At 53.5% G+C, this 26,785-nt stretch overlaps 1 protein-coding gene across 1 annotated transcript; it reads right to left on the bottom strand.

The window, feature by feature from the left end:
* Positions 1 to 4,533: 4,533 nt before the first annotated feature.
* LOC130386451 (serine/threonine-protein kinase TAO1-B-like) lies at positions 4,534 to 25,731 on the bottom strand. The gene is made up of 23 exons (XM_056595383.1): positions 25,500 to 25,731; positions 25,154 to 25,217; positions 23,300 to 23,439; positions 22,784 to 22,997; positions 21,492 to 21,563; positions 20,254 to 20,355; positions 19,878 to 19,923; positions 19,670 to 19,766; positions 18,702 to 18,815; positions 17,830 to 17,921; positions 15,804 to 15,897; positions 15,490 to 15,571; positions 15,204 to 15,377; positions 14,454 to 14,621; positions 14,192 to 14,344; positions 12,189 to 12,425; positions 11,511 to 11,639; positions 10,928 to 11,011; positions 9,316 to 9,435; positions 7,263 to 7,502; positions 6,620 to 6,832; positions 6,235 to 6,417; positions 4,534 to 5,025 (listed from the first exon to the last, which is right to left on the bottom strand). Exons 4-23 carry the CDS (start codon positions 22,913 to 22,915, stop codon positions 4,534 to 4,536), a joined length of 3,024 nt encoding a protein of 1,007 aa, XP_056451358.1. The 5' UTR covers positions 22,916 to 22,997; positions 23,300 to 23,439; positions 25,154 to 25,217; positions 25,500 to 25,731.
* Positions 25,732 to 26,785: the final 1,054 nt, after the last annotated feature.

Genomic DNA, 26,785 nt, shown 5'->3' on the forward strand with positions numbered 1-26,785 from the left:
TCTCAGGCTGCTGGAAAAAAGTTTTTCACTAGAAAATTTTTATTGCAAAAAGATATGTTTATAATATTTTATGAAATGCTTTGAGGCTATTTAAAAAAGAAAAACACTATGCATGATGCAGCTATTAGAGCGATGAATACATTAATTATTTTTAGAATAAAAATCAATGAGATCGACGGCATGTACATCCGTTAGCTCCTTCCCCGACGTGACTCAAGAGAAAATAGACCGGTTGTATTGTTCATTAGACCAGCTCACAACCCGCCCACCGAGCAAAAGAGATGCTGAGGGAGAGAGAGAGAGAGAGAGAGAGAGAGAGAGAGAGAGAGAGAGAGAGAGAGAGAGAGAGAGAGAGAGAGAGAGAGAGAGAGAGAGAGAGAGAGAGAGAGAGAGAGAGAGAGAGAGATTTGGTTGTAATCCTCCCTCCATTCACCTCCTAATCCCTCGTTGGACGGTCGCTATAATCTAGGAAACTAGATGTTTAGCACGTCAACACCTTTTACGGTCGTAGTACTATTTCAAATGCAGGCGCCTGATATACAGTTGAAGTGGTAGTTAGATAAGGTCTAATGAGCTGCTGTTGCTGATTGAAGTGAATAGTAGTTTCGGTCTAACGAGTTGTTGTTCTAATTGTTTCACTGGATATCACTCTCTCTCTCTCTCTCTCCTGGAAGCGGGGCGCTCGTGTTTGTTTGGTCACTCTTCAGTCCAGGTGAGCGAGGGCCCGTCAGTCAAAGGCCCCAGCATCAGACTGGGCGGGGCATGGTCACTTCTTCCTGCTCCAATGAGAGATAAGCTTGGGCGGGTCAAATTTTTAAAGATAAAATTCTTAAATTCTCCAATTATCATTAAATCAGACATATCCAGAGAGCATGTGTCATCTCTTCGGGTCATTTAAACCTGTGGTAAATTTTAGGTTTGATTTTACAGTTTTCCAACAATGTCACCGTACTGACATTATGGGTCGAGAGGCGGACCTCCTCCTGAATACGGCGCCTAGTCCAGGGGAACTGACATTCTGACAGTGGATTATAGCGCCGTCTACAGGCAGGGGCTGGACCTACCGGGGGCGGACCTGGACATGAAGCTAAAACAACCTTCGAAGGACAGATACACATTCCATTAAACTGAAACATAGAAGAACACAAATAACTAATGAACACAGGAGAGACCAGCAGGAGACAGCAGGGAAGAGACTAATAGGAGACAGCAGGGGAGAGACCGGCAGGAGAGAAACCAGCAGGAGACAGACCAGCAGGAGACAGCAGGGGAGAGACCAGCAGGAGACAGCAGGGAAGAGACTAATAAGAGACAGCAGGGGAGAAACCAGCAGGAGAGAAACCAGAAGGAGACAGCAGGGGAGAGACCAGCAGGAGACAGACCAGCAGGAGACAGCAGGGGAGAGACCAGCAGGAGACAGCAGGGGAGAGACCAGCAGGAGTGAGACCAGCAGGAGACAGCAGGGGAGAGACCAGCAGGAGAGAGACCAGCAAGAGACAGCCGGGGAGAGACCACATGAGTGAGACCAGCAGGAGAGAGACCAGCAGGAGACAGCAGGAGAGAAACCAGCAGGAGACATTAGGGGAGAGACCAACATGAGACAGCAGGGGAGACCAGCAGGAGAGAGACCAGCATGAGACAGCAGGGGAGAGACCAACATGAGACAGCATGGGAGAGACCAACATGAGACAGCAGGGGAGAGACCAGCAGGAGACAGCAGGGGAGAGACCAGCAGGAGACCACATGAGTGAGACCAGCAGGAGACAGCAGGGGAGAGACCAGCAGGAGAGAGACCAGCAGGAGACAGCAAGGGAGAGGACAGAGACTGGGAGAAAGGAACAGAGGGTTCACTGTGAGACACACACTTGCCGAGGCAACCAGACGGGGGTTTGAATACTTCGACCACAAGAGGTCTACGTTGGAAACAATACCCTACTACACAAACCAATACTAACACACTCTCCACCTCCGGTAGTCAGGGGCCATGAAGGCTTTGAGGGAAATAAGCCAGCAGTCCAGGTTCTGACACTCCGTCCATCAGCCAATCAGAACGCAGCATCCAGGCTGTGTATGGAGGGGGTCGGACCAAGAGTCTGATGCTGTATTGGACTTTTGTACTCATGGTATTAATGTTGATGTAACTGTTCCATAATGGTGAACTTGGAATAAAGATGAGGAATGGAGAAGCATGACCTGGTGAACACACACAATAAATACTAAAATGACTTTATTACAGTTGGTTCTTAAGCCAGTACCCCCCTTCCAACCAAAGAATTGTAATTACAAACAAAATATTACATGTATCCCCTAAACTTTAAGTTACTTTATACACTGTAGATTACTTAATCTGCTGCAATGAATAGCATGTCTTCTGTCGGACAATCTGCTCATACTTCGTGTTGCATATCACTTGTTGAATACCGGTTAATACCGGTTAATGCAGCTCTGGAACGAGCGTCAGAACTTGAGATCCACCAACGACAGAGTGAAGGCAAAAGGAATGCGGAAAAAACCGACCTGTGGCCCCTTCAGCCTATCACAACATCAGAGCCGTCAATCAACTGTCATCAGAGCTGTCAGTCAACTGTCCATCAGAGCTGTCAGTAAACTGTGCATCAGAGCTTTCAGTCAACAGTCAATTGTCCATCAGAGCTGTCAAGTCAACTGTCTTCAGAGCCGTCAGTGAGCTGTACAACAGAGCCGTCAGTCAACTGTCCGTCAACTGTCATAAGAGCCGTCAGTCAACTGTCATCAGAGCCGTCAGTCAACTGTCAGTCAACTGTCAGTCAACTGTCAGTGAGCTGTCCTTCAGAGCCGTCAGTCAACTGTCCGTCAACTGTCATCAGAGCTGTCAGTCAACTGTCATCAGAGCTGTCAGTCAACTGTCAGTCAACTGTCCATCAGAGCCCTCAGTGGTTCAGTGATCCACGGTTGTGTTCTGAGAACGATGCGTAAACACAGGAGAACAGAACTGAACCAGACCGGATCCTGCATTCTTTCCGCTTCAGAACAGCGACAAAAACACTTTGAAATGAGGTGGAAGAGAAAAGTGGACTCTAAAAGAGGCTCGTCAGAGCAGCCATGTTGAGGGTTAGAAGGGTTATGGTAAGGGCTAGGGTTGGGGCTAGGGTAAGGGCTAGGGTAAGTGCGAGTGCTAGGGTTGAGGTTAAGGTTAGGATTAGCCCTAACCTCAGTTGATTAGGGTTAACCCTAACCTGGAACGAAGAGGAGACAGGAGAGTGAATCAGTCCAAACCACCTGAAGTCACTCAGGAACCCTTGGGAGATGAGGTAAAGAGCAGCCTGGTTTCACAGCCTTTGTTTACATGCGTTGTCGGAGCGATTTTACTTTTATTTTTTACAGAGGTTATCGGGCGATTGTTTTTCAGTTCAGTCTCTCAGTAAACAGAAGGCCAGTCGGTCCCACCGTCCAGACCAACTCATCCTACCAGTTCAGCCAGGACAGGATGTCTCTGAGGGTCACCTGTCTGCATAGAGCCCCACTGGGGCCCCTAGGAACCACGTGAGGCCCCTAGGAACCATGTGAGGCCCCTAGGAACCACGTGAGGCCCCTAGGAACCACGTGAGTCCCCTAGGAACCATGGGGGCCTCTTAGAACCACGTGGGGCCCCTTCCCGGGGGGGCCCCTAGGAAACAGGAGCTCCTGTAATCCACAGTGTGAACCCGTTCTCCTGGAATCTACAGTTAGAACAGGATCTCCTGGAATCCACAGTGTGAACACGTTCTGCTGTAATCCACAGTGTGAACACGTTCTGCTGTAATCCACAGTGTGAACACGTTCTGCTGTAATCCACAGTGTGAACACGTTCTGCTGTAATCCACAGTGTGAACACGTTCTCCTGTAATCCACAGTGTGAACAGGATCTCCTGTAATCCACAGTGTGAACACGTTCTGCTGTAATCAACAGTGTGAACACGTTCTCCTGTAATCCCTTCAATCCTGTTCTCCTCACAGGGTTTAACTCAGCACTGGGACCAGAAGGGTGAAACACAGGAAACAGGCCTTCGGGGGCCAGCGGGGGCCGGCGAGGGGCCAATGGGGGGCCAACAGGGGCCAGCCGGGGTCATCGAAGGAGACGTTGGTGGTGGGGGTGGGGGTGGGGGTTGGTGGTGGTGGAGGAGGTGGAGGTGGTGGTGATGGGGGGGCAGGGTTGTGGTGGGGGTGAAGGTGGAGGTGGTGGATGTGGAGGTGGGGGTGATGGGGGTGGGGGTGGTGGTGGTGGTGGGCAGGGTTTTGGTGGAGGTGGTGGTGCTGTAGGTGGTGGGGGGGGCAGGACCGAGCAGGCTGTGCCTCTGGGGGGAGGGGGGGTCAGGGTCATGGCAGAGGAGAGTCATGCAGCACCTCCGTCACCACCGCCGCCCGGCCTTCATGGTGCGCCGGGTCTTGCGTGTGCATTTGTATGTGAGTGAATGTGCGTTTGTGCGTCTGCGTGCGTGCGTGCGTGTGGGTGCGTGCGTGTGCGTGCGTGCGTGCGCGTGCGTGTGCGTGTGCGTGTGCGTGTGCGTGGGTGCGTCAGGTGTAGGAGAGGTGGGACCCGGTGGAGATCTGGGAGGTGATGCTGGCGCTCCTGCTCATGCCCTGTTGGCTCCTCCCCCCGGCTGAGGTCCTCCTGGGGGGCTGCGGGCTGCTCCTCAGCCCCCCCGGCCCCCCCCCGCTGCCCCTCCGGCCCCCCCCTCCGGGCCGGTGGAGGCTCCAGGGGGGCGGGCCCCCGGAGAGCACGGGGTGGCCCCAGGGCTGCTGGGAGCTTGACGCGCCCTGGTGGCGGTGTCCGGCCCCGCCCCCGGGGCCCGCCCAGTGCGCGCCCCCCCCCGGGGCCCCCCCCCCCCCCGGGGCCCCGCCCCCCCAGCCCTGGGGGTCCGGGGCCGTGCCCGACAGCACCATGTTGCTGAAGCCCAGCCTCATGCTCTCCGAGTCGAAGGCCTCGCCCTCGCGGGCCTGCCGCTCCAGCAGCAAGCCGATCCGCTCCAGACGCTCGTTCTGCAGCGACAGCATCTCCTCCTCGATCTGGGGACACAGGTCACCACGGCAACGCCGCGTCAGCACCACGGCAACGCCGCGTCAGCACCACGGCACAGGTCATCACCACTCTGTCACGCAAGAGACAGACAGACAGACAGACAGACAGACAGACAGACAGACAGACAGACAGACAGACAGACAGACAGACAGACAGACAGACAGACAGACAGACAGAGATAGAGACAGAGATAGACGGACAGACGGACAGACGGACAGACGGACAGACGGACAGACGGACAGACGGACAGACAGAGGGACAGACAGAGGGACAGACAGGCAGACAGACAGACAGACAGACAGACAGACAGACAGACAGACAGACAGACAGACAGACAGACGGACAGGCAGACAGACAGACAGACGGACAGACGGACAGAGGGACAGACAGACAGACAGACAGACGGACAGACAGAGGGACAGACAGAGGGACAGACAGGCAGACAGACAGACAGACAGACAGACAGACAGAGGGACAGACAGAGGGACAGACAGGCAGACAGACAGACAGACAGACAGACAGACAGACAGACAGACGGACAGACAGAGGGACAGACAGAGGGACAGACAGAGGGACAGACAGACAGACAGACAGACAGACAGACAGACAGACAGACAGACAGAGATAGAGACAGAGAGAGGGACAGACAGACAGACAGACAGACAGACAGACAGACAGACAGACAGACAGACAGACAGACAGACAGACGGACAGACGGACAGACAGAGAGACAGACAGAGGGACAGACAGGCAGACAGACAGACAGACAGACAGACAGACAGACAGACAGACAGACAGACAGGCAGACAGACAGACAGACAGACAGACAGACAGACAGAGGGACAGAGGGACAGACAGAGGGACAGACAGGCAGACGGACAGACAGAGGGACAGACAGACAGACAGACAGAGGGACAGACAGAGGGACAGACAGGCAGACAGACAGACAGACAGACAGACAGACAGAGGGACAGACAGAGGGACAGACAGAGGGACAGACAGACAGACAGACAGACAGACAGACAGACAGAGAGACAGAGAGACAGACAGACAGAGGGACAGACAGAGGGACAGACAGAGGGACAGACAGACAGACAGACAGACAGACAGACAGACAGACAGACAGACAGACAGACAGACAGACAGAGGGACAGACAGAGGGACAGACAGGCAGACAGACAGACAGACAGACTGACCTTCTGCTCCAGCAGAGCCCGTCGTAGGGACAGCCTCTGCTCCAGGTCGGCCCTCTCCTTGTTCTGCTGGCCATCCGTCTGCATCTTGATCTTGCTCTGGTAGGCGTTGAGCAGCTCCAGCTCCTGCTGCAGCTGGGAGCGCAGCACCTGGCCCTCCCCCTCCTGGGCCTCGTCCAATCGGAGCTGAGCAGAGGAACGCAGCGCTCAGAACAGGGCCCAGTGTTGAGGGGGGGGGGGGGGGGGGTCAGAGGGGGCGGGGGTCAGAGAGGGGGGGGGCAAGGAGGAGGGGGGCAGAGAAGGCGTGGGGTGGTCAGAGGGGGCATGGGGGGTCAGAGGGGGGGGGGGTGTCAGAGGGGGCTCAGAGGGGGGTCAGAGGGGGGCTCACCGCCTGCGTGGACAGCATGTCGTTGATGGAGTGGTCGTACTGCTCCGCCAGCACGGCCAGCTTGCGGGTCTGCTCCTCCTTCAGCCTCTTCTGCAGCGCCTTGTGCTCGCTGCGGGGGGCGGCCTCCAGCAGACGGGCCCTCAGGGCCTTGGACTGACGGCTCTGCACCGCACAGGAGTCCTGGAACTGACGCCTGATCTGCTGCTCCCTGGACTGGAGACAGACATAGGGACAGAGGGACAGACAGACAGAGGGACAGACAGACAGACAGACAGACAGAGGGACAGACAGACAGACAGACAGACAGACAGACAGACAGACACCTTAGTCTTATTATTACAGTCACAGTTATTTTTTGTGTGCAGCTCTTTGGGGGGTGGTGTCTCCTACCTTGGGGGGGTGGTGTCTCCTACCTTGGGGGGTGGTTTCTCCTACCTTGGGGGGTGGTGTCTCCTACCTTGGGGGGTGGTGTCTCCTACCTTGGGGGTGGTGTCTCCTACCTTGGGGGGGTGGCTACCTCAGGCTGTTGGGGGGCTGTTACCTTGAGGTTCTTGGGGTTAGGGTTACCTTGAGGCTCTTGGGGTTAGGGTTACCTTGAGGCTCTTGGGGGCCTGTTACCTTGAGGCTCTTGGGGTGCTGTTACCTTGAGGTTCTTGGGGTGCTGCCGGACCTCGAGGACGTGCTTGCGCCGCAGCTCGCGCTCCCTCCTCTTGTTGTACTCCAGCTGGTTGGTCAGCTCCGTCTGGTGCTGCAGGCCGAACAGCTCCGCCCGCGCCAGCTGGACCGCGCCCAGCTGCCGCACCTCAAGCTCCTGCATGGCCTCGTGCTGCCGCAGCAGGAGCGCGTGGTCCAGGTCCCGGTGCATCTGGACCTTGTTCAGCTCCTGGGAAAGGAGAGGAGACATGGAGGAGACAAGGAGAGGACACGACAGAGGAGAAATGGAGGAGACAAGGAGAGGACACCACAGAGAGGAGACACATGGAGGAGACAAGGAGAGGACACGACAGAGGAGACATGGAGGAGACAAGGAGAGGACACGACAGAGAGGAGACATATGGAGGAGACAAGGAGAGGACACGACAGAGAGAAGACACATGGAGGAGACAAGGAGAGGACACGACAGAGGAGACATGGAGGAGACAAGGAGAGGACACGACAGAGGAGACAAGGAGAGGATACGACAGAGAGGAGACACATGGAGGAGACAAGGAGAGGACACGACAGAGGAGACACATGGAGGAGACAAGGAGAGGACACGACAGAGGAGACACATGGAGGAGACAAGGAGAGGACACGACAGAGAGGAGACACATGGAGAAGACAAGGAGAGGACACGACAGAGGAGACACATGGAGGAGACAAGGAGAGGACACGACAGAGGAGACATGGAGGAGACAAGGAGACAAGGGACAGAGGGACTCTGAGCGGGGGACAGAGGGGGGTACAGAGGGGGGTACAGAGCGGGGTACAGAGGGGGGGACAGAGAGGGGGACAGAGAGGGGCACAGAGGGACTCTGAGGGAGGGACTCTGAGGGGGGGACAGAGGGGAGCACAGTGGGGGGGACAGAGAGGGGGAAAGAGGGACTCTGATGGGGGGACAGAGGGGGGTACAGTGGGGGGTACAGAGGGGGGGACAGAGGTAGGGCCCTCTGAAATCCGTTTTATTTTTTTCCAAATTCCGTTTTAATTTTCGTGAATTCCGTTTTTACACTAAAAGCTATTAAAATCATCAGAACAGTGTTAAATAAGTGCGAACAAATAAAATGTATCAGATAGAAGACTACATTTATTAAAACATCACAACATTGCACTGTTTTTAGTGCTTCAAATAAAAACAACATCACATAAATATTAAAGTGCTTATAAACTCTTTTTTTATAAACTCAAATTGTTGTTTGAAGGGGCGTGCCCTGGCTACGGCTGTCATTGTTTTTTATATGGATTTTTGGACTTCAAGTGGTGATCGCACGTATCTTTGCGTTTCCAATCGATAGTATGTTGACATATTCTACAAAACAGTGATAGAAGTGTTTTTCGGATATTGTTCGGCTCTAAATTTGGGGTTAGAACCGAATTACAGGCGCTTCAACTTCTTCTTCGGCTTCTTGTTAGGAGCGGGACCTATTGTTTTCGTGGTGGGCCGGGGATTTTTTTTTAACATTGTTGTGCGAGTGACTGCTAAACATTCAGTGACGTTAATGTCACCTGTGTTGTTTCCCTTTTCCCTCGAAACTGAATTTCACCAAAATAATGGCGAATTCCGCTGCATTCCGCTGCATATTGTAAATGTGACATGTGATGTGCCTTGTCCCTGTTACATGTTATATGTGCTGAAGAACAGGAACCTGCTGGAAATCAGTAATTTTACTAAGACAGGCCCGTTTTAAATTGTAACTTTGTTACTTTTAATACTTTCCTGCTTAATAAAAAAATAAAAAATAATAATAATAATCCCTGATTCCGTCCGCGTTTTCGTTATCGCGGAATTCATAGGGCCCTACAGAGGGACTCTTAAGGGCGGACAGAGGTGGGGACCGAGGGGGTTACAGAGGGGGGGACAAAGAGGGGGACAGAGGGGGGGACAGAGGGGGGTACACAGGGGGGGACAGAGGGGGGTACAGAGGGACTCTGAGGGGGGGACAGAGGGGGAGTACAGAGGGGGGTACAGAGGGGGGACAGAGGGGGGGACAGTGTACCTCTCTGGCCAGGTCCTTCTCCACGCTGTGCTTGGCGATCAGGATCCTTCGCTTGAAGCGCCGACACTCCAGCTCCTGGTACTGCCTCTGTCTGCGCAGCAGGTTAGCCTCTTCCTCCGCCTGCACCACCACCATGACACCACATTAACACTACCCTGACACCTCATTAACACCACCCTGACACCACATTAACACCACATTAACACCACCATGACACCACATTAACACCACCATGACACCTCATTAACACCACCATGACACCTCATTAACACCACCCTGACACCACATTAACACCACCCTGACACCACATTAACACTACCCTGACACCTCATTAACACCACCATGACACCGCATTAACACCACCCTGACACCACATTAAAACCACATTAACACCACCATGACACCACATTAACACCACCATGACACCTCATTAACACCACCATGACACCACATTAACACCACCATGACACCACATTAACACCACCCTGACACCACATTAACACCACAATAACACCACCATGACACCACATTAACACTACCCTGACACCTCATTAACACCACCATGACACCGCATTAACACCACCCTGACACCACATTAACACCACATTAACACTACCCTGACACCTCATTAACACCACCATGACACCTCATTAACACCACCCTGACACCACATTAACACCACCATGACACCACATTAACACCACCATGACACCACATTAACACCACCCTGACACCACCATGAAACCACATTAACACCACATTAACACCACCATGACACCACATTAACACCACATTAACACCACCATGACACCACATTAACACCACCCTGACACCACCATGACACCACATTAACACCACCATGACACCACATTAACACCACCCTGACACCACCATGACACCACATTAACACCACCATGACACCACATTAACACCTCCATTACACCACCATGACACCACCATGACACCACCATCACGTGCTCCCGCATGCATAAGCGTCCTAGTCCTCTCCTATTGGTCATTAGCAGCATTAACACTAGTCCTCTCCTATTGGTCATTAGCAGCATTAACACTAGTCCTCTCCTATTGGTTCAGCAGTTACAAGGTCCTTCATGTCTAAGCATCCTATTGGTTCAGCAGTAACAAGGTCCCTGAATGAGCATCCTATTGGTTCAGCAGTAACGAGGTCCCCGTCTGAGCATCCTATTGGTTCAGCAGTAACGAGGTCCCTGTCTGAGCATCCTATTGGTTCAGCAGTAACGAGGTCCCTGTCTGAGCATCCTATTGGTTCAGCAGTAACGAGGTCCCTGTCTGAGCATCCTATTGGTTCAGCAGTAACGAGGTCCCTGTCAGAGCATCCTATTGGTTCAGCAGTAACGAGGTCCCTGTCTGAGCATCCTATTGGTTCAGCAGTAACGAGGTCCCTGTCTGAGCATCCTATTGGTTCAGCAGTAACGAGGTCCCTGTCAGAGCATCCTATTGGTTCAGCAGTAACGAGGTCCCTGTCTGAGCATCCTATTGGTTCAGCAGTAACGAGGTCCCTGTCTGAGCATCCTATTGGTTCAGCAGTAACGAGGTCCCTGTCTGAGCATGTGGAGATGATCGTGGGACGTACCTGGAAGTGCTGGATGTTCTCCTTCTGCTTGGAAAGCCACTCCTGCTTCTCCTTCTTAGGAGTCGACTGGTTCTCCTGAAGCTCCTGGAGAACAACACAAGACTTTAGGAAAACCCACCCTCTGCAGCCCGCGAGGAACCAGGTGAGGAAGACCAGGTGAGGGAAACCAGGTGAGGGAGACCAGGTGAGGGAGACCAGGGGAGGAGGACCAGGGGAGGAGGACCAGGGGAGGGAGACCAGGTGAGGGAGACCAGGTGAGGGAGACCAGGGGAGGAGGACCAGGGGAGGAGGACCAGGGGAGGAGGACCAGGGGACCAGGGGAGGAGGACCAGGGGAGGAGGACCAGGGGACCAGGGGAGGGGGACCAGGGGAGGGAGACCAGGGGAGGAGGACCAGGGGAGGAGGACCAGGGGACCAGGGGAGGAGGACCAGGGGAGGAGGACCAGGGGACCAGGGGAGGGGGACCAGGGGAGGAGGACCAGGGGACCAGGGGAGGGGGACCAGGGGAAGAGGACCAGGGGAGGGGGACCAGGGGAGGAGGACCAGGGGACCAGGGGAGTGGGACCAGGGGAGGAGTGCTCACCTCTTTGAGCTGCTCCTTGCGCAGCTTATACTCCCGTTTCTGGGACTCCAGGAAGCTGCTGAGCTCCTTCTTCTGCTGCAGCTGGATGTGCTGCTGGAACTTCTTCTCATCGTTGGTGAACGTTTTCAGCTGGACCACAAACACAGAAACATGATGTATACAGACAGACAGACTGGAACCAGGACAGACAGACAGGAACCAGGACAGACAGACAGGCACCAGGACAGACAGACAGGAACCAGGACAGACAGACAGGCACCAGGACAGACATGAATCAGGGCAGACAGACAGGCACCAGGACAGACGGACAGGCACCAGGACAGACAGACAGGACCCAGGACAGACAGACAGGGACTAGGACAGACAGATAGGAACCAGGACAGACAGACAGGAACCAAGACAGACAGACAGGAACCAGGACAGACAGACGCCAACCAGGACAGACAGACAGGAACCAGAACAGACCTAGGTCCCCTGCCCCTAGGTCCCTGGTCCCAGGGGACTTAGGGGCAGGGGACCAGGGGGGCCCAGGACCAGGGGACTCGGGGCCTAGGACCAGGGGACCCAGGGCCTAGGGCCCAGGACCAGGGGACCCGGGGCCTAGGACCAGGGGACCCGGGGCCTAGGGCCAGGGGGCCCAGGGCCTAGGGCCAGGGGACCCAGGGCCTCTGTACGTACGTCCTTGTCCATGGCGGCCTGGTGCTTCTTGAGCAGCTTGTCCGTGTCCTGGCTGAAGGCGCTCCTCTGGGCCTCCAGCTCCTTGTCCAATCGGCCGCGCTGGTCCTCCAGCTCCGCCCGCAGCTTGTTTTCCAGCACCAGCAGCTGCTTCTGGTGCTGCCGCCGCATGCGCTTGTACCCCGACATCTGCTCCCGCAACCCCGAGTCCTGCTGGTGCTCCTGCATCTCCCGGGTCACCTGGGGGGGGGCAGCCGTTACCCCAGGGAGACCAGGCATGTATAACTATATACACATAAATAGAAAGGAACTACAAAGGCCGTCCACTAGGGGGCAGCGATGTGCAGAGAGCCACATAGTGTGACACAGGAACGGGACTATCTGGACACAGCATAGACGGCTAGGTCTAGGGGTGGTGTCAGTAGGGTGGTGTCAGTAGGCTGGTGTCAGTAGGGTGGTGTCAGTAGGGTGGTGTCAGTAGGGTGGTGTCAGTAGGGTGGGGGTCCAGTAGGGTGGGGGTCCAGTAGGGTGGGGGTCCAGTAGGTTGGTGTCCGTAGGGTGGTGTCCGTAGGGTGGAAGTCCAGTAGGGTGGGGGTCCAGTAGGGTGGTGTCCGTAGGGTGGGGGTCCAGTAGGGTGGGGGTCCAGTAGGGTGGGGTCCAGTAGGGTGGGGGTCCAGTAGGGTGGTGTCAGTAGGGTGGGGGTCCAGTAGGGTGGGGTCCAGTAGGGTGGGGGTCCAGTAGGGTGGTGTCAGTAGGGTGGGGGTCCAGTAGGGTGGTGTCAGTAGGGTGGGGGTCCAGTAGGGTGGGGTCAGTAGGGTGGGGGTCCAGTAGGGTGGGGTCAGTAGGGTGGTGGTCCAGTAGGGTGGGGTCCAGTAGGGTGGGGGTCCAGTAGGGTGGTGTCAGTAGGGTGGGGGTCCAGTAGGGTGGGGTCAGTAGGGTGGGGGTCCAGTAGGGTGGGGTCCAGTAGAGTGGGGTCCAGTAGGGTGGGGTCAGTAGGGTGGGGGTCCAGTAGGGTGGTGTCAGTAGGGTGGGGGTCCAGTAGGGTGGTGTCAGTAGGGTGGGGGTCCAGTAGGGTGGGGGTCCAGTAGGGTGGGGTCCGTAGGGTGGTGTCAGTAGGGTGGGGGTCCAGTAGGGTGGGGTCAGTAGGGTGGTGTCAGTAGGGTGGGGGTCCAGTAGGGTGGGGGTCCAGTAGGGTGGGGGTCAGTAGGGTGGGGGTCAGTAGGGTGGGGTCAGTAGGGTGGGGTCAGTAGGGTGGGGGTCCAGTAGGGTGGGGGTCCAGTAGGGTGGGGGTCCAGTAGGGTGGGGTCAGTAGGGTGGTGTCAGTAGGGTGGGGTCAGTAGGGTGGTGTCAGTAGGGTGGTGTCAGTAGGGTGGGGTCAGTAGGGTGGTGTCAGTAGGGTGGTGTCAGTAGGGTGGGGTCAGTAGGGTGGGGTCCAGTAGGGTGGGGGTCCAGTAGGGTGGTGTCCGTAGGGTGGTGTCAGTAGGGTGGTGTCAGTAGGGTGGGGGTCCAGTAGGGTGGGGTCCAGTAGGGTGGTGTCAGTAGGGTGGGGTCAGTAGGGTGGGGGTCAGTAGGGTGGGGTCAGTAGGGTGGGGTCAGTAGGGTGGGGGTCCAGTAGGGTGGGGGTCCAGTAGGGTGGGGTCAGTAGGGTGGTGTCAGTAGGGTGGGGGTCCAGTAGGGTGGTGTCAGTAGGGTGGGGTCAGTAGGGTGGGGTCAGTAGGGTGGTGTCAGTAGGGTGGTGTCAGTAGGGTGGGGTCCAGTAGGGTGGGGGTCCAGTAGGGTGGGGTCAATAGGGTGGTGTCAGTAGGGTGGTGTCAGTAGGGTGGGGTCAATAGGGTGGTGTCAGTAGGGTGGTGTCAGTAGGGTGGGGGTCCAGTAGGGTGGTGTCAGTAGGGTGGTGTCAGTAGGGTGGGGTCAGTAGGGTGGGGGTCCAGTAGGGTGGGGTCAGTAGGGTGGGGTCCAGTAGGGTGGGGTCAGTAGGGTGGGGTCCAGTAGGGTGGGGTCCTCACCAGAGAGGCGGTCCTGATGGTGGCGAAGTGCTCCCGGTTGCGGTGCTTCTTGGGGCCCGGGGGGGGGCCCTCCGGGGGGGGGCCCTCCGGGGGGGGGGCCTCTGAGGGGCCGCTGGGGACCGCCTCCTCCAACACCAGACCCCCCTCCTCCTCCTGGGGGGGGCAGGGTGAGAGTGAGACTACTGTAGTACCAGTACAGAGCTGTCCTGCAGTACTGGGGGGCGAGGCCCGGAGGTGAGGGCCACCTCCACCCTTTACCCACCGGCTTGACGTGGATGACGGAGTTGCTGGACATGACGGTGTTCTCCCCCTCCAGCAGCTCCTCCGGGGGGAGGCTGGTGACGGAGCTGCTCTGGGAGCTGATGGACATGCTGGGAATGGACTGACTGCTGCCCACGCTGCCCCCCCGGCCCCCCCCCGCCTCCAGCTCCTGGGACAGGAAGCAGACAGACAGACAGACAGACAGACAGACAGACAGACAGACAGACAGACAGACAGACAGACAGACCAGGGTTACTCCCAGACACAGTAGACGTTTTTACACTGCCAAATATAGCCGTGTTATGCACACCTTCTTCCCGGCATGGTCCGCACGATTACACTGCCCCAGATAAATTGCCTGCTTGAGCTAGCACCCCAATTTACCCTCCCTGACCCTACACACATTGGCGGTTTCATTTTGATGTAAATGCGATGAGACGGCTCCGCGGTTCCATGGCCAGGACCGGCGCTGTGACGAACAGGGATTGACCCCCTCGGTTTCACACAGGCAAGACGTTGAAATTGCCGGCGTGCCAAGCCGCGACCAAACCGGCTTGTCAGTGTGAAAAGGCCTAGGCTCAGTCAGTCATCTTGTGACCTGTTCCTCCTGAGGACTGCAGCAGAGCCCCCCCTGTGTGGGGTGGGGGTGGAACTCCTTCCTGTGTTTACATTCACTGCTTCATCATAGCGGATGGTGGCGTGAAAATGTTCACACACACACACACACACACACACACACTCACACACATACCTCGGGGTCCCCGTGGGGGGTCTCTGCGGGGGCGGGCCCGTTGGGCGCCTCGTGGAACAGCAGCTTCTTCATCTTGCGGTACTGCAGGTTGTCCAGCTCGCGCACCGCCTCCTTGGTCCTGAGGACCAGGTCCATGAGGACCGAGCCAGGGCGCTCCCGCTGCAGGAAGGCATGCTGGGACACAGGGGGGGTCATAAATACATCTACAGTGTGTGTGTGTGTGTGTGTGTGTGTGTGTGTGTGTGTGTGTGTGTGTGTGTGTGCGTGTGTGTGTGTGTGTGCTTACACCCAGCATGTCGTCAGAGTGTGGCCGATCCTGGGGAATTTTCTGAAGGCAAGAATCAACAAAGTTTCTAAATAAATCCGACCTGCAAAAAACAGACACCAGAGGTCAGCAGCGCACGCACGATTGTGCCCCAAAATCCTGAACTCAACACCACTGTTCCTCATAGCTGCCTACCCTAACCCTCCCCCCCCCCCCCCCCGTGTGTGTGTGTGTGTGTGTGTGTGTGTGTGTGTGTGTGTGTGTGTGTGTGTGTGTGTGTGTGTGTGTGTGTGTGTGTGTGTGTGTGTGTGTGTGTGTGTGTGTGTGTCTCTCACCAGTCGCTGGACTGCAGGGTGGGGTTCTCGTTCTGCGCGATGTGGTACAAGGCACTCATTGCATTCATGTTGAACAGCGGAGGCTTCCTCTCGGCTAGGAGAGAAAGAGATGCGCTGATAGCATTAACAGTAGCTCTGTAGTTAATGAGCTGTTAGCATTAACAGTAGCTCTGTAGTTAATGTGTAGTTAATGAGCTGTGAGTATTAACAGTAGCTCTGTAGTTAATGAGCTGTTAGCATTAACAGTAGCTCTGTAGTTAATGTGTAGTTAATGAGCTGTTAGCATTAACAGTAGCTCTGTAGTTAATGAGCTGTTAGCATTAACAGTAGCTCTGTAGTTAATGTGTAGTTAATGAGCTGTTAGCATTAACAGTAGCTCTGTAGTTAATGAGCTGTTAGCATTAACAGTAGCTCTGTAGTTAATGTGTAGTTAATGAGCTGTTAACATTAACAGTAGCTCTGTAGTTAATGAGCTGTTAGCATTAACAGTAGCTCTGTAGTTAATGAGCTGTGAGCATTAACAGTAGCTCTGTAGTTAATGAGCTGTGAGTATTAACAGTAGCTCTGTAGTTAATGAGCTGTGAGTATTAACAGTAGCTCTGTAGTTAATGAGCTGTGAGTATTAACAGTAGCTCTGTAGTTAATGTGTAGTTAATGAGCTGTTAACATTAACAGTAGCTCTGTAGTTAATGAGCTGTTTACATTAACAGTAGCTCTGTAGTTAATGAGCTGTGAGTATTAACAGTAGCTCTGTAGTTAATGAGCTGTGAGCATTAACAGTAGCTCTGTAGTTAATGAGCTGTTAAAACATTAACAGTAGCTCTGTAGTTAATGAGCTGTATACATTAACAGTAGCTCTGTAGTTAATGAGCTGTGAGTATTAACAGTAGCTCTGTAGTTAATGTGTAGTTAATGAGCTGTTAACATTAACAGTAGCTCTGTAGTTAATGAGCTGTGAGTATTAACAGTAGCTCTGTAGTCAATGAGCTGTGAGTATTAACATTAGCTCTGTAGTTAATGAGCTGTGAGTATTAACAGTAGCTCTGTAGTCAATGAGCTGTGAGTATTAACAGTAGCTCTGTAGTCAATGAGCTGTGAGTATTAACAGTAGCTCTGTAGTTAATGAGCTGTGAGTATTAACAGTAGCTCTGTAGTCAATGAGCTGTGAGTATTAACAGTAGCTCTGTAGTTAATGAGCTGTGAGTATTAACAGTAGCTCTGTAGTCAATGAGCTGTGAGTATTAACAGTAGCTCTGTAGTTAATGAGCTGTGAGTATTAACAGTAGCTCTGTAGTCAATGAGCTGTGAGTATTAACAGTAGCTCTGTAGTCAATGAGCTGTGAGTATTAACAGTAGCTCTGTAGTCAATGAGCTGTGAGTATTAACAGTAGCTCTGTAGTCAATGAGCTGTGAGTATTAACAGTAGCTCTGTAGTTAATGAGCTGTGAGTATTAACAGTAGCTCTGTAGTCAATGAGCTGTGAGTATTAACAGTAGCTCTGTAGTCAATGAGCTGTGAGTATTAACAGTAGCTCTGTGGTCAATGAGCTGTGAGTATTAACAGTAGCTCTGTAGTCAATGAGCTGTGAGTATTAACAGTAGCTCTGTAGTCAATGAGCTGTGAGTATTAACAGTAGCTCTGTAGTTAATGAGCTGTGAGTATTAACAGTAGCTCTGTAGTTAATGAGCTGTTAACATTAACAGTAGCTCTGTAGTTAATGAGCTGTGAGTATTAACAGTAGCTCTGTAGTCAATGAGCTGTGAGTATTAACAGTAGCTCTATAGTCAATGAGCTGTGAGTATTAACAGTAGCTCTGTGGTCAATGAGCTGTGAGTATTAACAGTAGCTCTGTAGTCAATGAGCTGTGAGTATTAACAGTAGCTCTGTAGTCAATGAGCTGTGAGTATTAACAGTAGCTCTGTAGTTAATGAGCTGTGAGTATTAACAGTAGCTCTGTAGTCAATGAGCTGTGAGTATTAACAGTAGCTCTGTGGTCAATGAGCTGTGAGTATTAACAGTAGCTCACCCAGCTCGATGCAGGTGATCCCCAGCGACCAGACGTCCACCTTCCCATCGTACTGCCCCTCGTCCATCGCCAGGATCACCTCAGGGGCCATCCTGGAGGCGTAACAACGGACCCCCGTTACCACGGACCCCCGTTACCACGGACCCCCGTTACAACAGACCCCCGTTACCACGGACCCCCGTTACCACAGACCCCCGTTACCACGGACCCCCGTTACCACAGACCCCCGTTACAACAGACCCCCGTTACCACGGACCCCCGTTACCACAGACCCCCGTTACCACGGACCCCCGTTACCACGGACCCCCGTTACAACAGACCCCCGTTACCACGGACCCCCGTTACCACAGACCCCCGTTACCACGGACCCCCGTTACCACAGACCCCCGTTACAACAGACCCCCGTTACCACGGACCCCCGTTACCACAGACCCCCGTTACCACGGACCCCCGTTACCACGGACCCCCGTTACAACAGACCCCCGTTACCACGGACCCCCGTTACAACAGACCCCCGTTACAACAGACCCCCGTTACCACGGACCCCCGTTACCACAGACCCCCGTTACAACAGACCCCCGTTACAACAGACCCCCGTTACCACGGACCCCCGTTACCACAGACCCCCGTTACCACGGACCCCCGTTACAACAGACCCCCGTTACCACGGACCCCCGTTACCACGGACCCCCGTTACAACAGACCCCCGTTACCACGGACCCCCGTTACCACGGACCCCCGTTACAACAGACCCCCGTTACCACGGACCCCCGTTACCACGGACCCCCGTTACCACGGACCCCCGTTACCACGGACCCCCGTTACAACAGACCCCCGTTACAACAGACCCCCGTTACAACAGACCCACTCACCAGTACGGCGTTCCAACAAAGGAGTTGGCGGGAGACGCTATGGAGGCGGAGCCAAAGTCTGCCAGTTTAACCTGACCGGGCTCCGTGAGCAGAATGTTACCAGCCTTCACATCCCTGAGAGAGAGAGAGAGAGAGAGAGAGAGAGAGAGAGAGAGAGAGAGAGAGAGAGAGAGAGAGACAGAGAGAGAGAGAGAGAGAGAGAGAGAGAGACAGAGACAGAGACAGAGAGACAGAGACACAGAGACACAGAGACAGAGAGACAGAGAGACAGAGAGAGAGAGAGAGAGAGAGAGAGAGAGAGCGAGACAGAGACAGAGACAGAGACAGAGAGAGAGAGAGAGAGAGAGAGAGAGAGAGAGAGAGACAGAGACACAGAGACAGAGACACAGAGACACAGAGACAGAGAGACAGAGAGAGAGAGACAGAGACAGAGACAGAGACAGAGACAGAGACAGAGAGACAGAGAGAGAGAGAGAGAGAGAGAGAGAGAGAGACAGAGACAGAGACAGAGACAGAGACAGAGACAGAGAGAGAGAGAGAGAGAGAGAGAGAGAGCGAGAGAGAGACAGAGACAGAGACAGAGACAGAGACACAGAGACAGAGACAGAGACAGAGACAGAGACAGAGACAGAGACACAGAGCAGAGAGACAGAGACAGAGACAGAGACAGAGACAGAGACAGAGACAGAGAGACAGAGAGAGAGAGAGAGAGAGAGACAGAGACAGAGACAGAGAGAGAGAGACAGAGAGAGAGAGAGAGACAGAGACAGAGACAGAGACACAGAGACAGAGAGACAGAGACAGAGACAGAGAGACAGAGAGAGAGAGAGAGAGAGAGACAGAGAGAGAGAGAGAGAGAGAGACAGAGAGATAGGTCTATTACAGAGCTGCCAAAGATACTATCTTGTTTCTCAGTTCAAACAAATATGAAAATATGCGCTGAAATATAAGGCCTTCTGCAGACTCACCTATGGATCATGTTGTGTGAATGGAGGTAGGCCAACCCCTGCAAAGCACCATGGGTAATGGCAGCGATCTCTATTTCCTGTAAGGGTTTCTTATGAACTGCAGGCAGAGGGGAGATGATTTAAACCAATGACGCATCTCTTTGATGGTCAGTGATCAGAATGTGTTTTCATGTTTCATAAGGGTTAGGGTTAGGGTTACTACGCTCACCTTCCAGGAGATCTGAGGCCGAGCCCAGACAATACTCCATCACCAGCTGAACCCCGGGAGACAAGAGTCAGTCTGACCCTACAGCGACCTTTGACCTCACTACTTATACCCTTTCATTTTGGATCAAACATATTTGAGCTGTACTATTGAGTCAAGACTGTCCCCTGTATGTGCGTGTGTGTACAAGTGATTGCATGAGTGAGTGTGCGTGTGTGCCTGTGTGTGTGTATGAGCACTTGTGTGTGTATGTGTGTGCAAGAGTGTGTGTGAGAGTTTCTGTGTGCGTGCGTGCCTGTTTGTGTGTGTGCGCTTGGCTCTGTTTTTGTCTGTATGTGCACATGAGTGCAGGGGTGAGCGTGCGTGCGTGCACCCTCACCCAGGCCGTGTGCTCTCTCAGGAAGCAGCCTTTGTACTCGATGCTGTTGGGGTGGCGGATCCCCATCAGGAACTTCACTTCCTTTATGATGTCCTGCCACTTCTGTTGAGGACACGGGGGTTAGGGGGGTGTCCCCGAGCTCTGCTCTATCACACACTGATGGCATCAACAGAGGCTCACAGGTCGCACACCAGGCCATTAGAACATATCCCATAAGGCCTCCGAAGGCTCAGGAAGACACCTCGCATCATATCAGGGACACAGAGTGAGAGTGAGTGAGTGAGTGAGTGAGTGAGTGAGTGAGTGAGTGAGTGAGTGAGTGAGTGAGTGAGTGAGTGAGTGAGTGAGTGAGTGTGAGCGTGTGAGCGTGTGAGTGTGAGCGTGTGTGTGTGAGTGTGTGTGTGGTTAATCAGATTAGGGCTAATCTCAGTGGCTTGCCGCTACGCAGACAGCAGCATGGCACAGCGCCGCTCTGTGTGTGTGCGTCTGTACGTGTGTGCGTGTGTACGTGTGTACGTGTGTACGTGCGTGCGTGCGTGCGTGCGTGCGTGCATGCGTGCGTGCGTGTGTGGGTGTATGGGTGTGTACGTGCGTGCGTGCGTGCGTGCGTGCGTGCGTGCGTGCGTGCGTGCGAGGCCGTGAGGGAGTGCCTGTTTGCAGACCTGGGATCAGTAGCCAGACTAGTGGGAGAATAGGATCAGGACGGGTCTGAGGGCACCGGGAAAGGAGCCTTCATCACGCAGAGAGAAGGACCAGCCAATCAGACGGCCCCGGTCCGCCTCAGCCAATGGGATGCTGCCCTGGGCCTTTTACTCCGATGATGATGCTGATTATATTACGACTAAAGGGGGCTGACGCGGGGCTGTGTGGCCGCTCCTCACCCCCCCGGCGTCGGGGCTTCGGGGGGGGTCCTCAGTCAGAGCTCTACCCAGGGCCGGTCCTAGCCGGTCTGTGGCGCTACTCTCTGAGGCGTACGCATCCACGCCTCCAGCAACATGATCGGTCAAAACTAAGATGAAGCGAAAGAAAGTGAAACGCCCCTTTCTGATTGGGGAAAGATTACGATTATTTTTCTGAGCACAGATGGAGGCTCCAGAGCCTTTCTAGATACTTTATTGTGTAAGAAACACCAAGGGTGCCAAACTTAGCTCATTGTTCTTTTAGTTTAGGATTTAACCTAAGTCCTCTCCACCAATAGGGGGCTGTTTTGGTTGCCGTGAGGTCCAAGGAGAACTCGCCTCGTTGGACTGCTTTCCATTGTAGGACATCTTCTTGATGGCCACGACCTCATTGGTCCGCACATCTCTGGCCTGCAGGACGTGAAACAATCAGTAAAGCCTCCAGGGACGGGAAACATGACACAATGTTTCATACATGTATTCATACAAAATAGAAAGACATGCATTTCTGCTTAGTTCATTTAGTAAAGACGATATTTATCCCCCTTCCCTTCATCACGGCCCTGAGTCAGGTAGATGAAGGCAACATCCCGGAAAAGCTCTTGGCGATCCAACTGTCCAGAACCTTCTAGAGGCTAACCCCCACCCGACGCTGCAGAGGCTCTGCCCCTCCCCCTTAAGGACTGGAGACCCCCGTCTGAGTCTCAGGACCCCCAGCGACAGAACCTCTGCCCCCCTAAAGGACTAGAGACCCCCAGACTCTCAGGACCCCCCAGCGACAGAACCTCTGCCCCCCTAAAGGACTAGAGACCCCCAGACTCTCAGGACCCCCAGCGACAGAACCTCTGCCCCCCTAAAGGACTAGAGACCCCCAGACTCTCAGGACCCCCAGCGACAGAACCTCTGCCCCCCTAAAGGACTAGAGACCCCCAGACTCTCAGGACCCCCAGCGACAGAACCTCTGCCCCCCTAAAGGACTAGAGACCCCCGTCTGAGTATCAGGACCCCCAGCGACAGAACCTCTGCCCCCCTAAAGGACTAGAGACCCCCAGACTCTCAGGACCCCCAGCGACAGAACCTCTGCCCCCCTAAAGGACTAGAGACCCCCAGACTCTCAGGACCCCCAGCGACAGAACCTCTGCCCCCCTAAAGGACTAGAGACCCCCAGACTCTCAGGACCCCCAGCGACAGAACCTCTGCCCCCCTAAACGACTAGAGACCCCCAGACTCTCAGGACCCCCAGCGACAGAACCTCTGTCCCCCTAAAGGACTAGAGACCCCCAGACTCTCAGGACCCCCAGCGACAGAACCTCTGCCCCCCTAAAGGACTAGAGACCCCCAGACTCTCAGGACCCCCAGCGACAGAACCTCTGCCCCCCTAAAGGACTAGAGACCCCCGTCTGAGTCTCAGGACCCCCAGCGACAGAACCTCTGCCCCCCTAAAGGACTAGAGACCCCCAGACTCTCAGGACCCCCACCAACAGAACCTCTGCCCCCCTAAAGGACTAGAGACCCCCAGACTCTCAGGACCCCCAGCGACAGAACCTCTGCCCCCCTAAAGGACTAGAGACCCCTGTCTGAGTCTCAGGACCCCCACCAACAGAACCCAAGCGGGATTCGAACCGACGTACAAAGTAGACAGCGCCGAAGCTGCCGTGTCCGATCTCGCGGAGGTCGGAGAAGAGCTTCTCCGGGTCGTCCCTGAAGAAGAGCTCGGCCACGTCGGGGTCCTTCAGGCTGCCCGCCCGCAGGGACGACGGCATCCTGCCGGCCCAACCCGATCCGCTACCTGGCCTCTGGGCTACAGCGGAGCGGGGGAGGAGTCATCTGCCAAACGGGAGGGGCCTATGGAGGGGAGGAGCCACAAAAGAGAAGGGAGGAGTCAGAGTTCTGATTGCTCCATGGGAACATAACAATGTGTCGTACATAACAACGGGGAGTTCATTACGCTCTCTCACGTTAAGCGGAGCAGGTTGGTGTGGAAATTGGTTACAAGCTCATTGTGGATTAATGACCACTTAATGTAGCATATTTTAGCTAAAAAAATATCATCTATAAAATATCTATAATCATCAGAACATGTTGGGAGGATAACATGTTCTTGCTCCAACAGTCGCACCGTCAGGATCCAGGGAGAGGAGACCTACCCTGCTACCTCCAGGCCGGAGAACAGGAAGAGGGACTGATTCAGACCCTGCAGAGGAGTCCGGGCGTTCCGGGCGCTCTGACGAGGCTCTCAACTCTTCCTCAGATGGGAAGACGTAAAAAAAAACTTCTCGGAAGCAGTCTGAAAGCACACAGTTTTGTATTGATAAGGAGATCATGTATTGATATCAGAGACAGACTTAACCTACAGTAAGGATGAGCTATAAACCTGAAAGAGCTGTAAACCTGAGGATGAGCTGTAAACCTGAAGGGGCTGTAAACCTGAAGGGGCTGTAAACCTTAGGAGCTGTAAACCTGAGGATGAGCTGTAAACCTGAAGGAGCTGTAAACCTGAAGGGGCTGTAAACCTGAAGGGGCTGTAAACCTGAAGGGGCTGTAAACCTGAAGGATGAGCTGTAAACCTTAGGAGCTGTAAACCTGAGGATGAGCTGTAAACCTGAAGGAGCTGTAAACCTGAAGGGGCTGTAAACCTGAAGGGGCTGTAAACCTGAAGGATGAGCTGTAAACCTGAAGGATGAGCTGTAAACCTTATGAGCTGTAAACCTGAGGATGAGCTGTAAACCTGAAGGGGCTGTAAACCTGAAGGGGCTGTAAACCTGAAGGGGCTGTAAACCTGAAGGGGCTGTAAACCTGAAGGATGAGCTGTAAACCTGAAGGATGAGCTGTAAACCTGAAGGGGCTGTAAACCTGGAGGAGCTGTAAACCTGAAGGATGAGCTGTAAACCTGAAGGGGCTGTAAACCTGAAGGGGCTGTAAACCTGAAGGGGCTGTAAACCTGAAGGGGCTGTAAACCTGAAGGGGCTGTAAACCTGAAGGATGAGCTGTAAACCTGGAGGATGAGCTGTAAACCTGGAGGATGAGCTGTAAACACCGACGCTACACAGACCGGTTATATATGCATTCTCATATTCCCAATAATGGCTCAACAACAACATAGAACAACGCCCGCCGCAACCAGGACCAAGGAAAAACTATATTTGTTTTGTTCATTATTAACCGGCAGTTAAAACCACATATATGAGGCCAGATTTAATCGTATGTATTCAACCACATGTACACCTGTCACGGTGCATTCATGTACACCTAACAAGGTGTATTCATTTACACATGTCACGGTGCATTCATGTACACATGACACGGTGCATTCATGTACACATGTCACGGTACAAACATGTCCATGGCTATTCTATCCGTAGTCTGAGGGAGTGGCACTTGCAGCTTGCTACATGAGGCACAAACAGCTGGCTACATGAAGCTAAAACAACTGGCTATGAAGCTAAAACTACTGGCTACCTGAAGCTAAAATAGCTTGCTACTTGAAGGTACAAACAGCTGGCTACATGAAGCTAAAACAGCTGGGTACATGAAGCTAAAACAGCTGGTTACATGAATAACATGATGCTAAAACAGCTGGCTATGAACCTAAAACAGCTGGCTACATGAAGCTAAATCAGCTGGCTACATGGAGCTAAAACAGCTGGCTACATGGAGCTAAAACAGCTGGCTATGAATCTAAAACAGCTGGCTACATTAAGCTAAAACAGCTGGCTATGAACCTAAAACAGCTGGCTACATAAAGCTAAAACAGCTGGCTATGAACCTAAAACAGCTGGCTATGAACCTAAAACAGCTGGCTACATGAAGCTAAAACAGCTGGCTATGAACCTAAAACAGCTGGCTACTTGAATGTGCAGTGAGAGAGAGGACACGACTCAAGGCGATCCAATACAAGTTCTGGCCAACTTCCAGCATCCAGCGGCTCGTCCAGGACAGCCTGCCGGCCGGTCACCTCCCCTTTCGGGGAGCAGCAGCACCAACATGTGGGGTCAACTCACCCGGTAACAGACTCGGGTCTGGAGGAGGGAGCGTCCATGTTCTGGTGGATCCAGACTGAGGTCACTGCAGGGTAACGAGAGATGGAAGAGAAATCAGTGCGATCCAGTAAAACCACATCGCGGAACAGCAAGCGAACAGAAGCGAAACGTCCTGAAGACAGCTGGTCCTCCAGAGCCCCTCAGGGATCCCGGTTCTCGGGTCGGAGGGGTCCTAGTCCCCGCGTCGGAGGGGTCCTTGTCCCCGGGTCTGAGAGGACCGCTGCTGGGGTTAGCTACCGCTGCTACACGGCAGCTAGCAAAGTTAGGCAGTCCATCCCAGAAGATGGCGACGGAAGGAATCACCTACCGCCGTGAGGGGAGCAGAGTCCTCCGGCTCCATGGTAACCGAGGTTAGGTCCTCATGACCTGACGGAGGACGAGCTGCTCCACCTTCACTGTGTTGTGATCATCCCCCTCCCTGCTCCTCCACCGCCGCGACCTCCAGCCCGTACACGTACACACACACACACACACACACACACACACACACACACACACACACACACACACACACACACACACACACACACACACACACACACACACACACACACACACACGCACACACAGCGATAAAACCACTTAACCTACGATCATTAAGATATATAAGATCTCTCTCTCTCTCTCTCTCTCTCTCTCTCCGTGCGTGTGTTTTGTGGTCATCATGTACATCTAGAAGCTGAGCTTCTAATCTGATTAACACACTTGCATTCTAAGTTCAGCCTCGACCATAAATAGAAGGCTCAAGACTTACATTTTAAAAGGCAGCAAGTTACCCTTTCGACCGATGTATAGAATTACTATCATGATTATTAATGAGGACACTTTCCGAAATGTTAGCCCTTAAACCTGATTCGCTTGGTGTGTTTAGACTCCTATCACAATAAGGGTATAGAGCTGTCATGCATTTCACTTCTGCCAGCCCTTTAAAACATCATGGCTATTTCGTAGGTATCTTACCATTTTATTGTTGTTGTTTTGTGAACTCAAAATGAACTCCTTGGGCACCAAGTTGACACACATGTTGTTTCGACTAAATGTGCACATCATTGGGGCTAAATGTATAACATTAATACATTCGTTTTATTTGTTGCAGTAAAACATAAAATAACCCCTACAATCCCTTTTAGGGGTTAACTGATGAATTGAGAATGAAGACATAACAATATAAACACACTTATGCAATGTAAACACACTTAGTGTAGGATTAGTGATAGAGTGGTCTGCCGTGCCCTCCCTGCGAATATAGAGTATGCCTTTGCAGTTTTCAACACGGCCGTTAAAGGGTTAAAGATGAGCATTTCACAACAAGCTGAAGACCGGAAAACCAATCACTTTGCAGAACAGGGATCTGTGGACTATGATTGGTTGCCCGGTAGCCCCGTTGTAGTGGTGATGTGAATCAGAGCTGTATCCAGGCGCAGAATGGACGGTGTAAATGATGTAGAAGGATAGGCTGCAGAACACACACACACACACACACACACACACACACACACACACACACACACACACACACACACACACACACACACACACACACACACACACACACACACACACACACACACACACACACACGCCAACGTTGCC

This window comes from Gadus chalcogrammus, chromosome 7 (genome assembly GCF_026213295.1).
Source record: "Gadus chalcogrammus isolate NIFS_2021 chromosome 7, NIFS_Gcha_1.0, whole genome shotgun sequence".
Classification (NCBI taxonomy): domain Eukaryota; kingdom Metazoa; phylum Chordata; class Actinopteri; order Gadiformes; family Gadidae; genus Gadus; species Gadus chalcogrammus.

Bases quoted from the DNA above. Each gene is read 5' to 3' on its own strand.
- LOC130386451 (XM_056595383.1), bottom strand. From the start codon at position 22,915: ATGCCGTCGTCCCTGCGGGCGGGCAGCCTGAAGGACCCCGACGTGGCC. The intron at 15,898-17,829 runs GTGAGCTACTGT...TTTCTCTCCTAG, and splicing joins GATCACCTGCATCGAGCTGG to CCGAGAGGAAGCCTCCGCTG. The intron at 14,622-15,203 runs GTATGTGTGTGA...TTCCTGTCCCAG, and splicing joins CCCCCCACGGGGACCCCGAG to GAGCTGGAGGCGGGGGGGGG.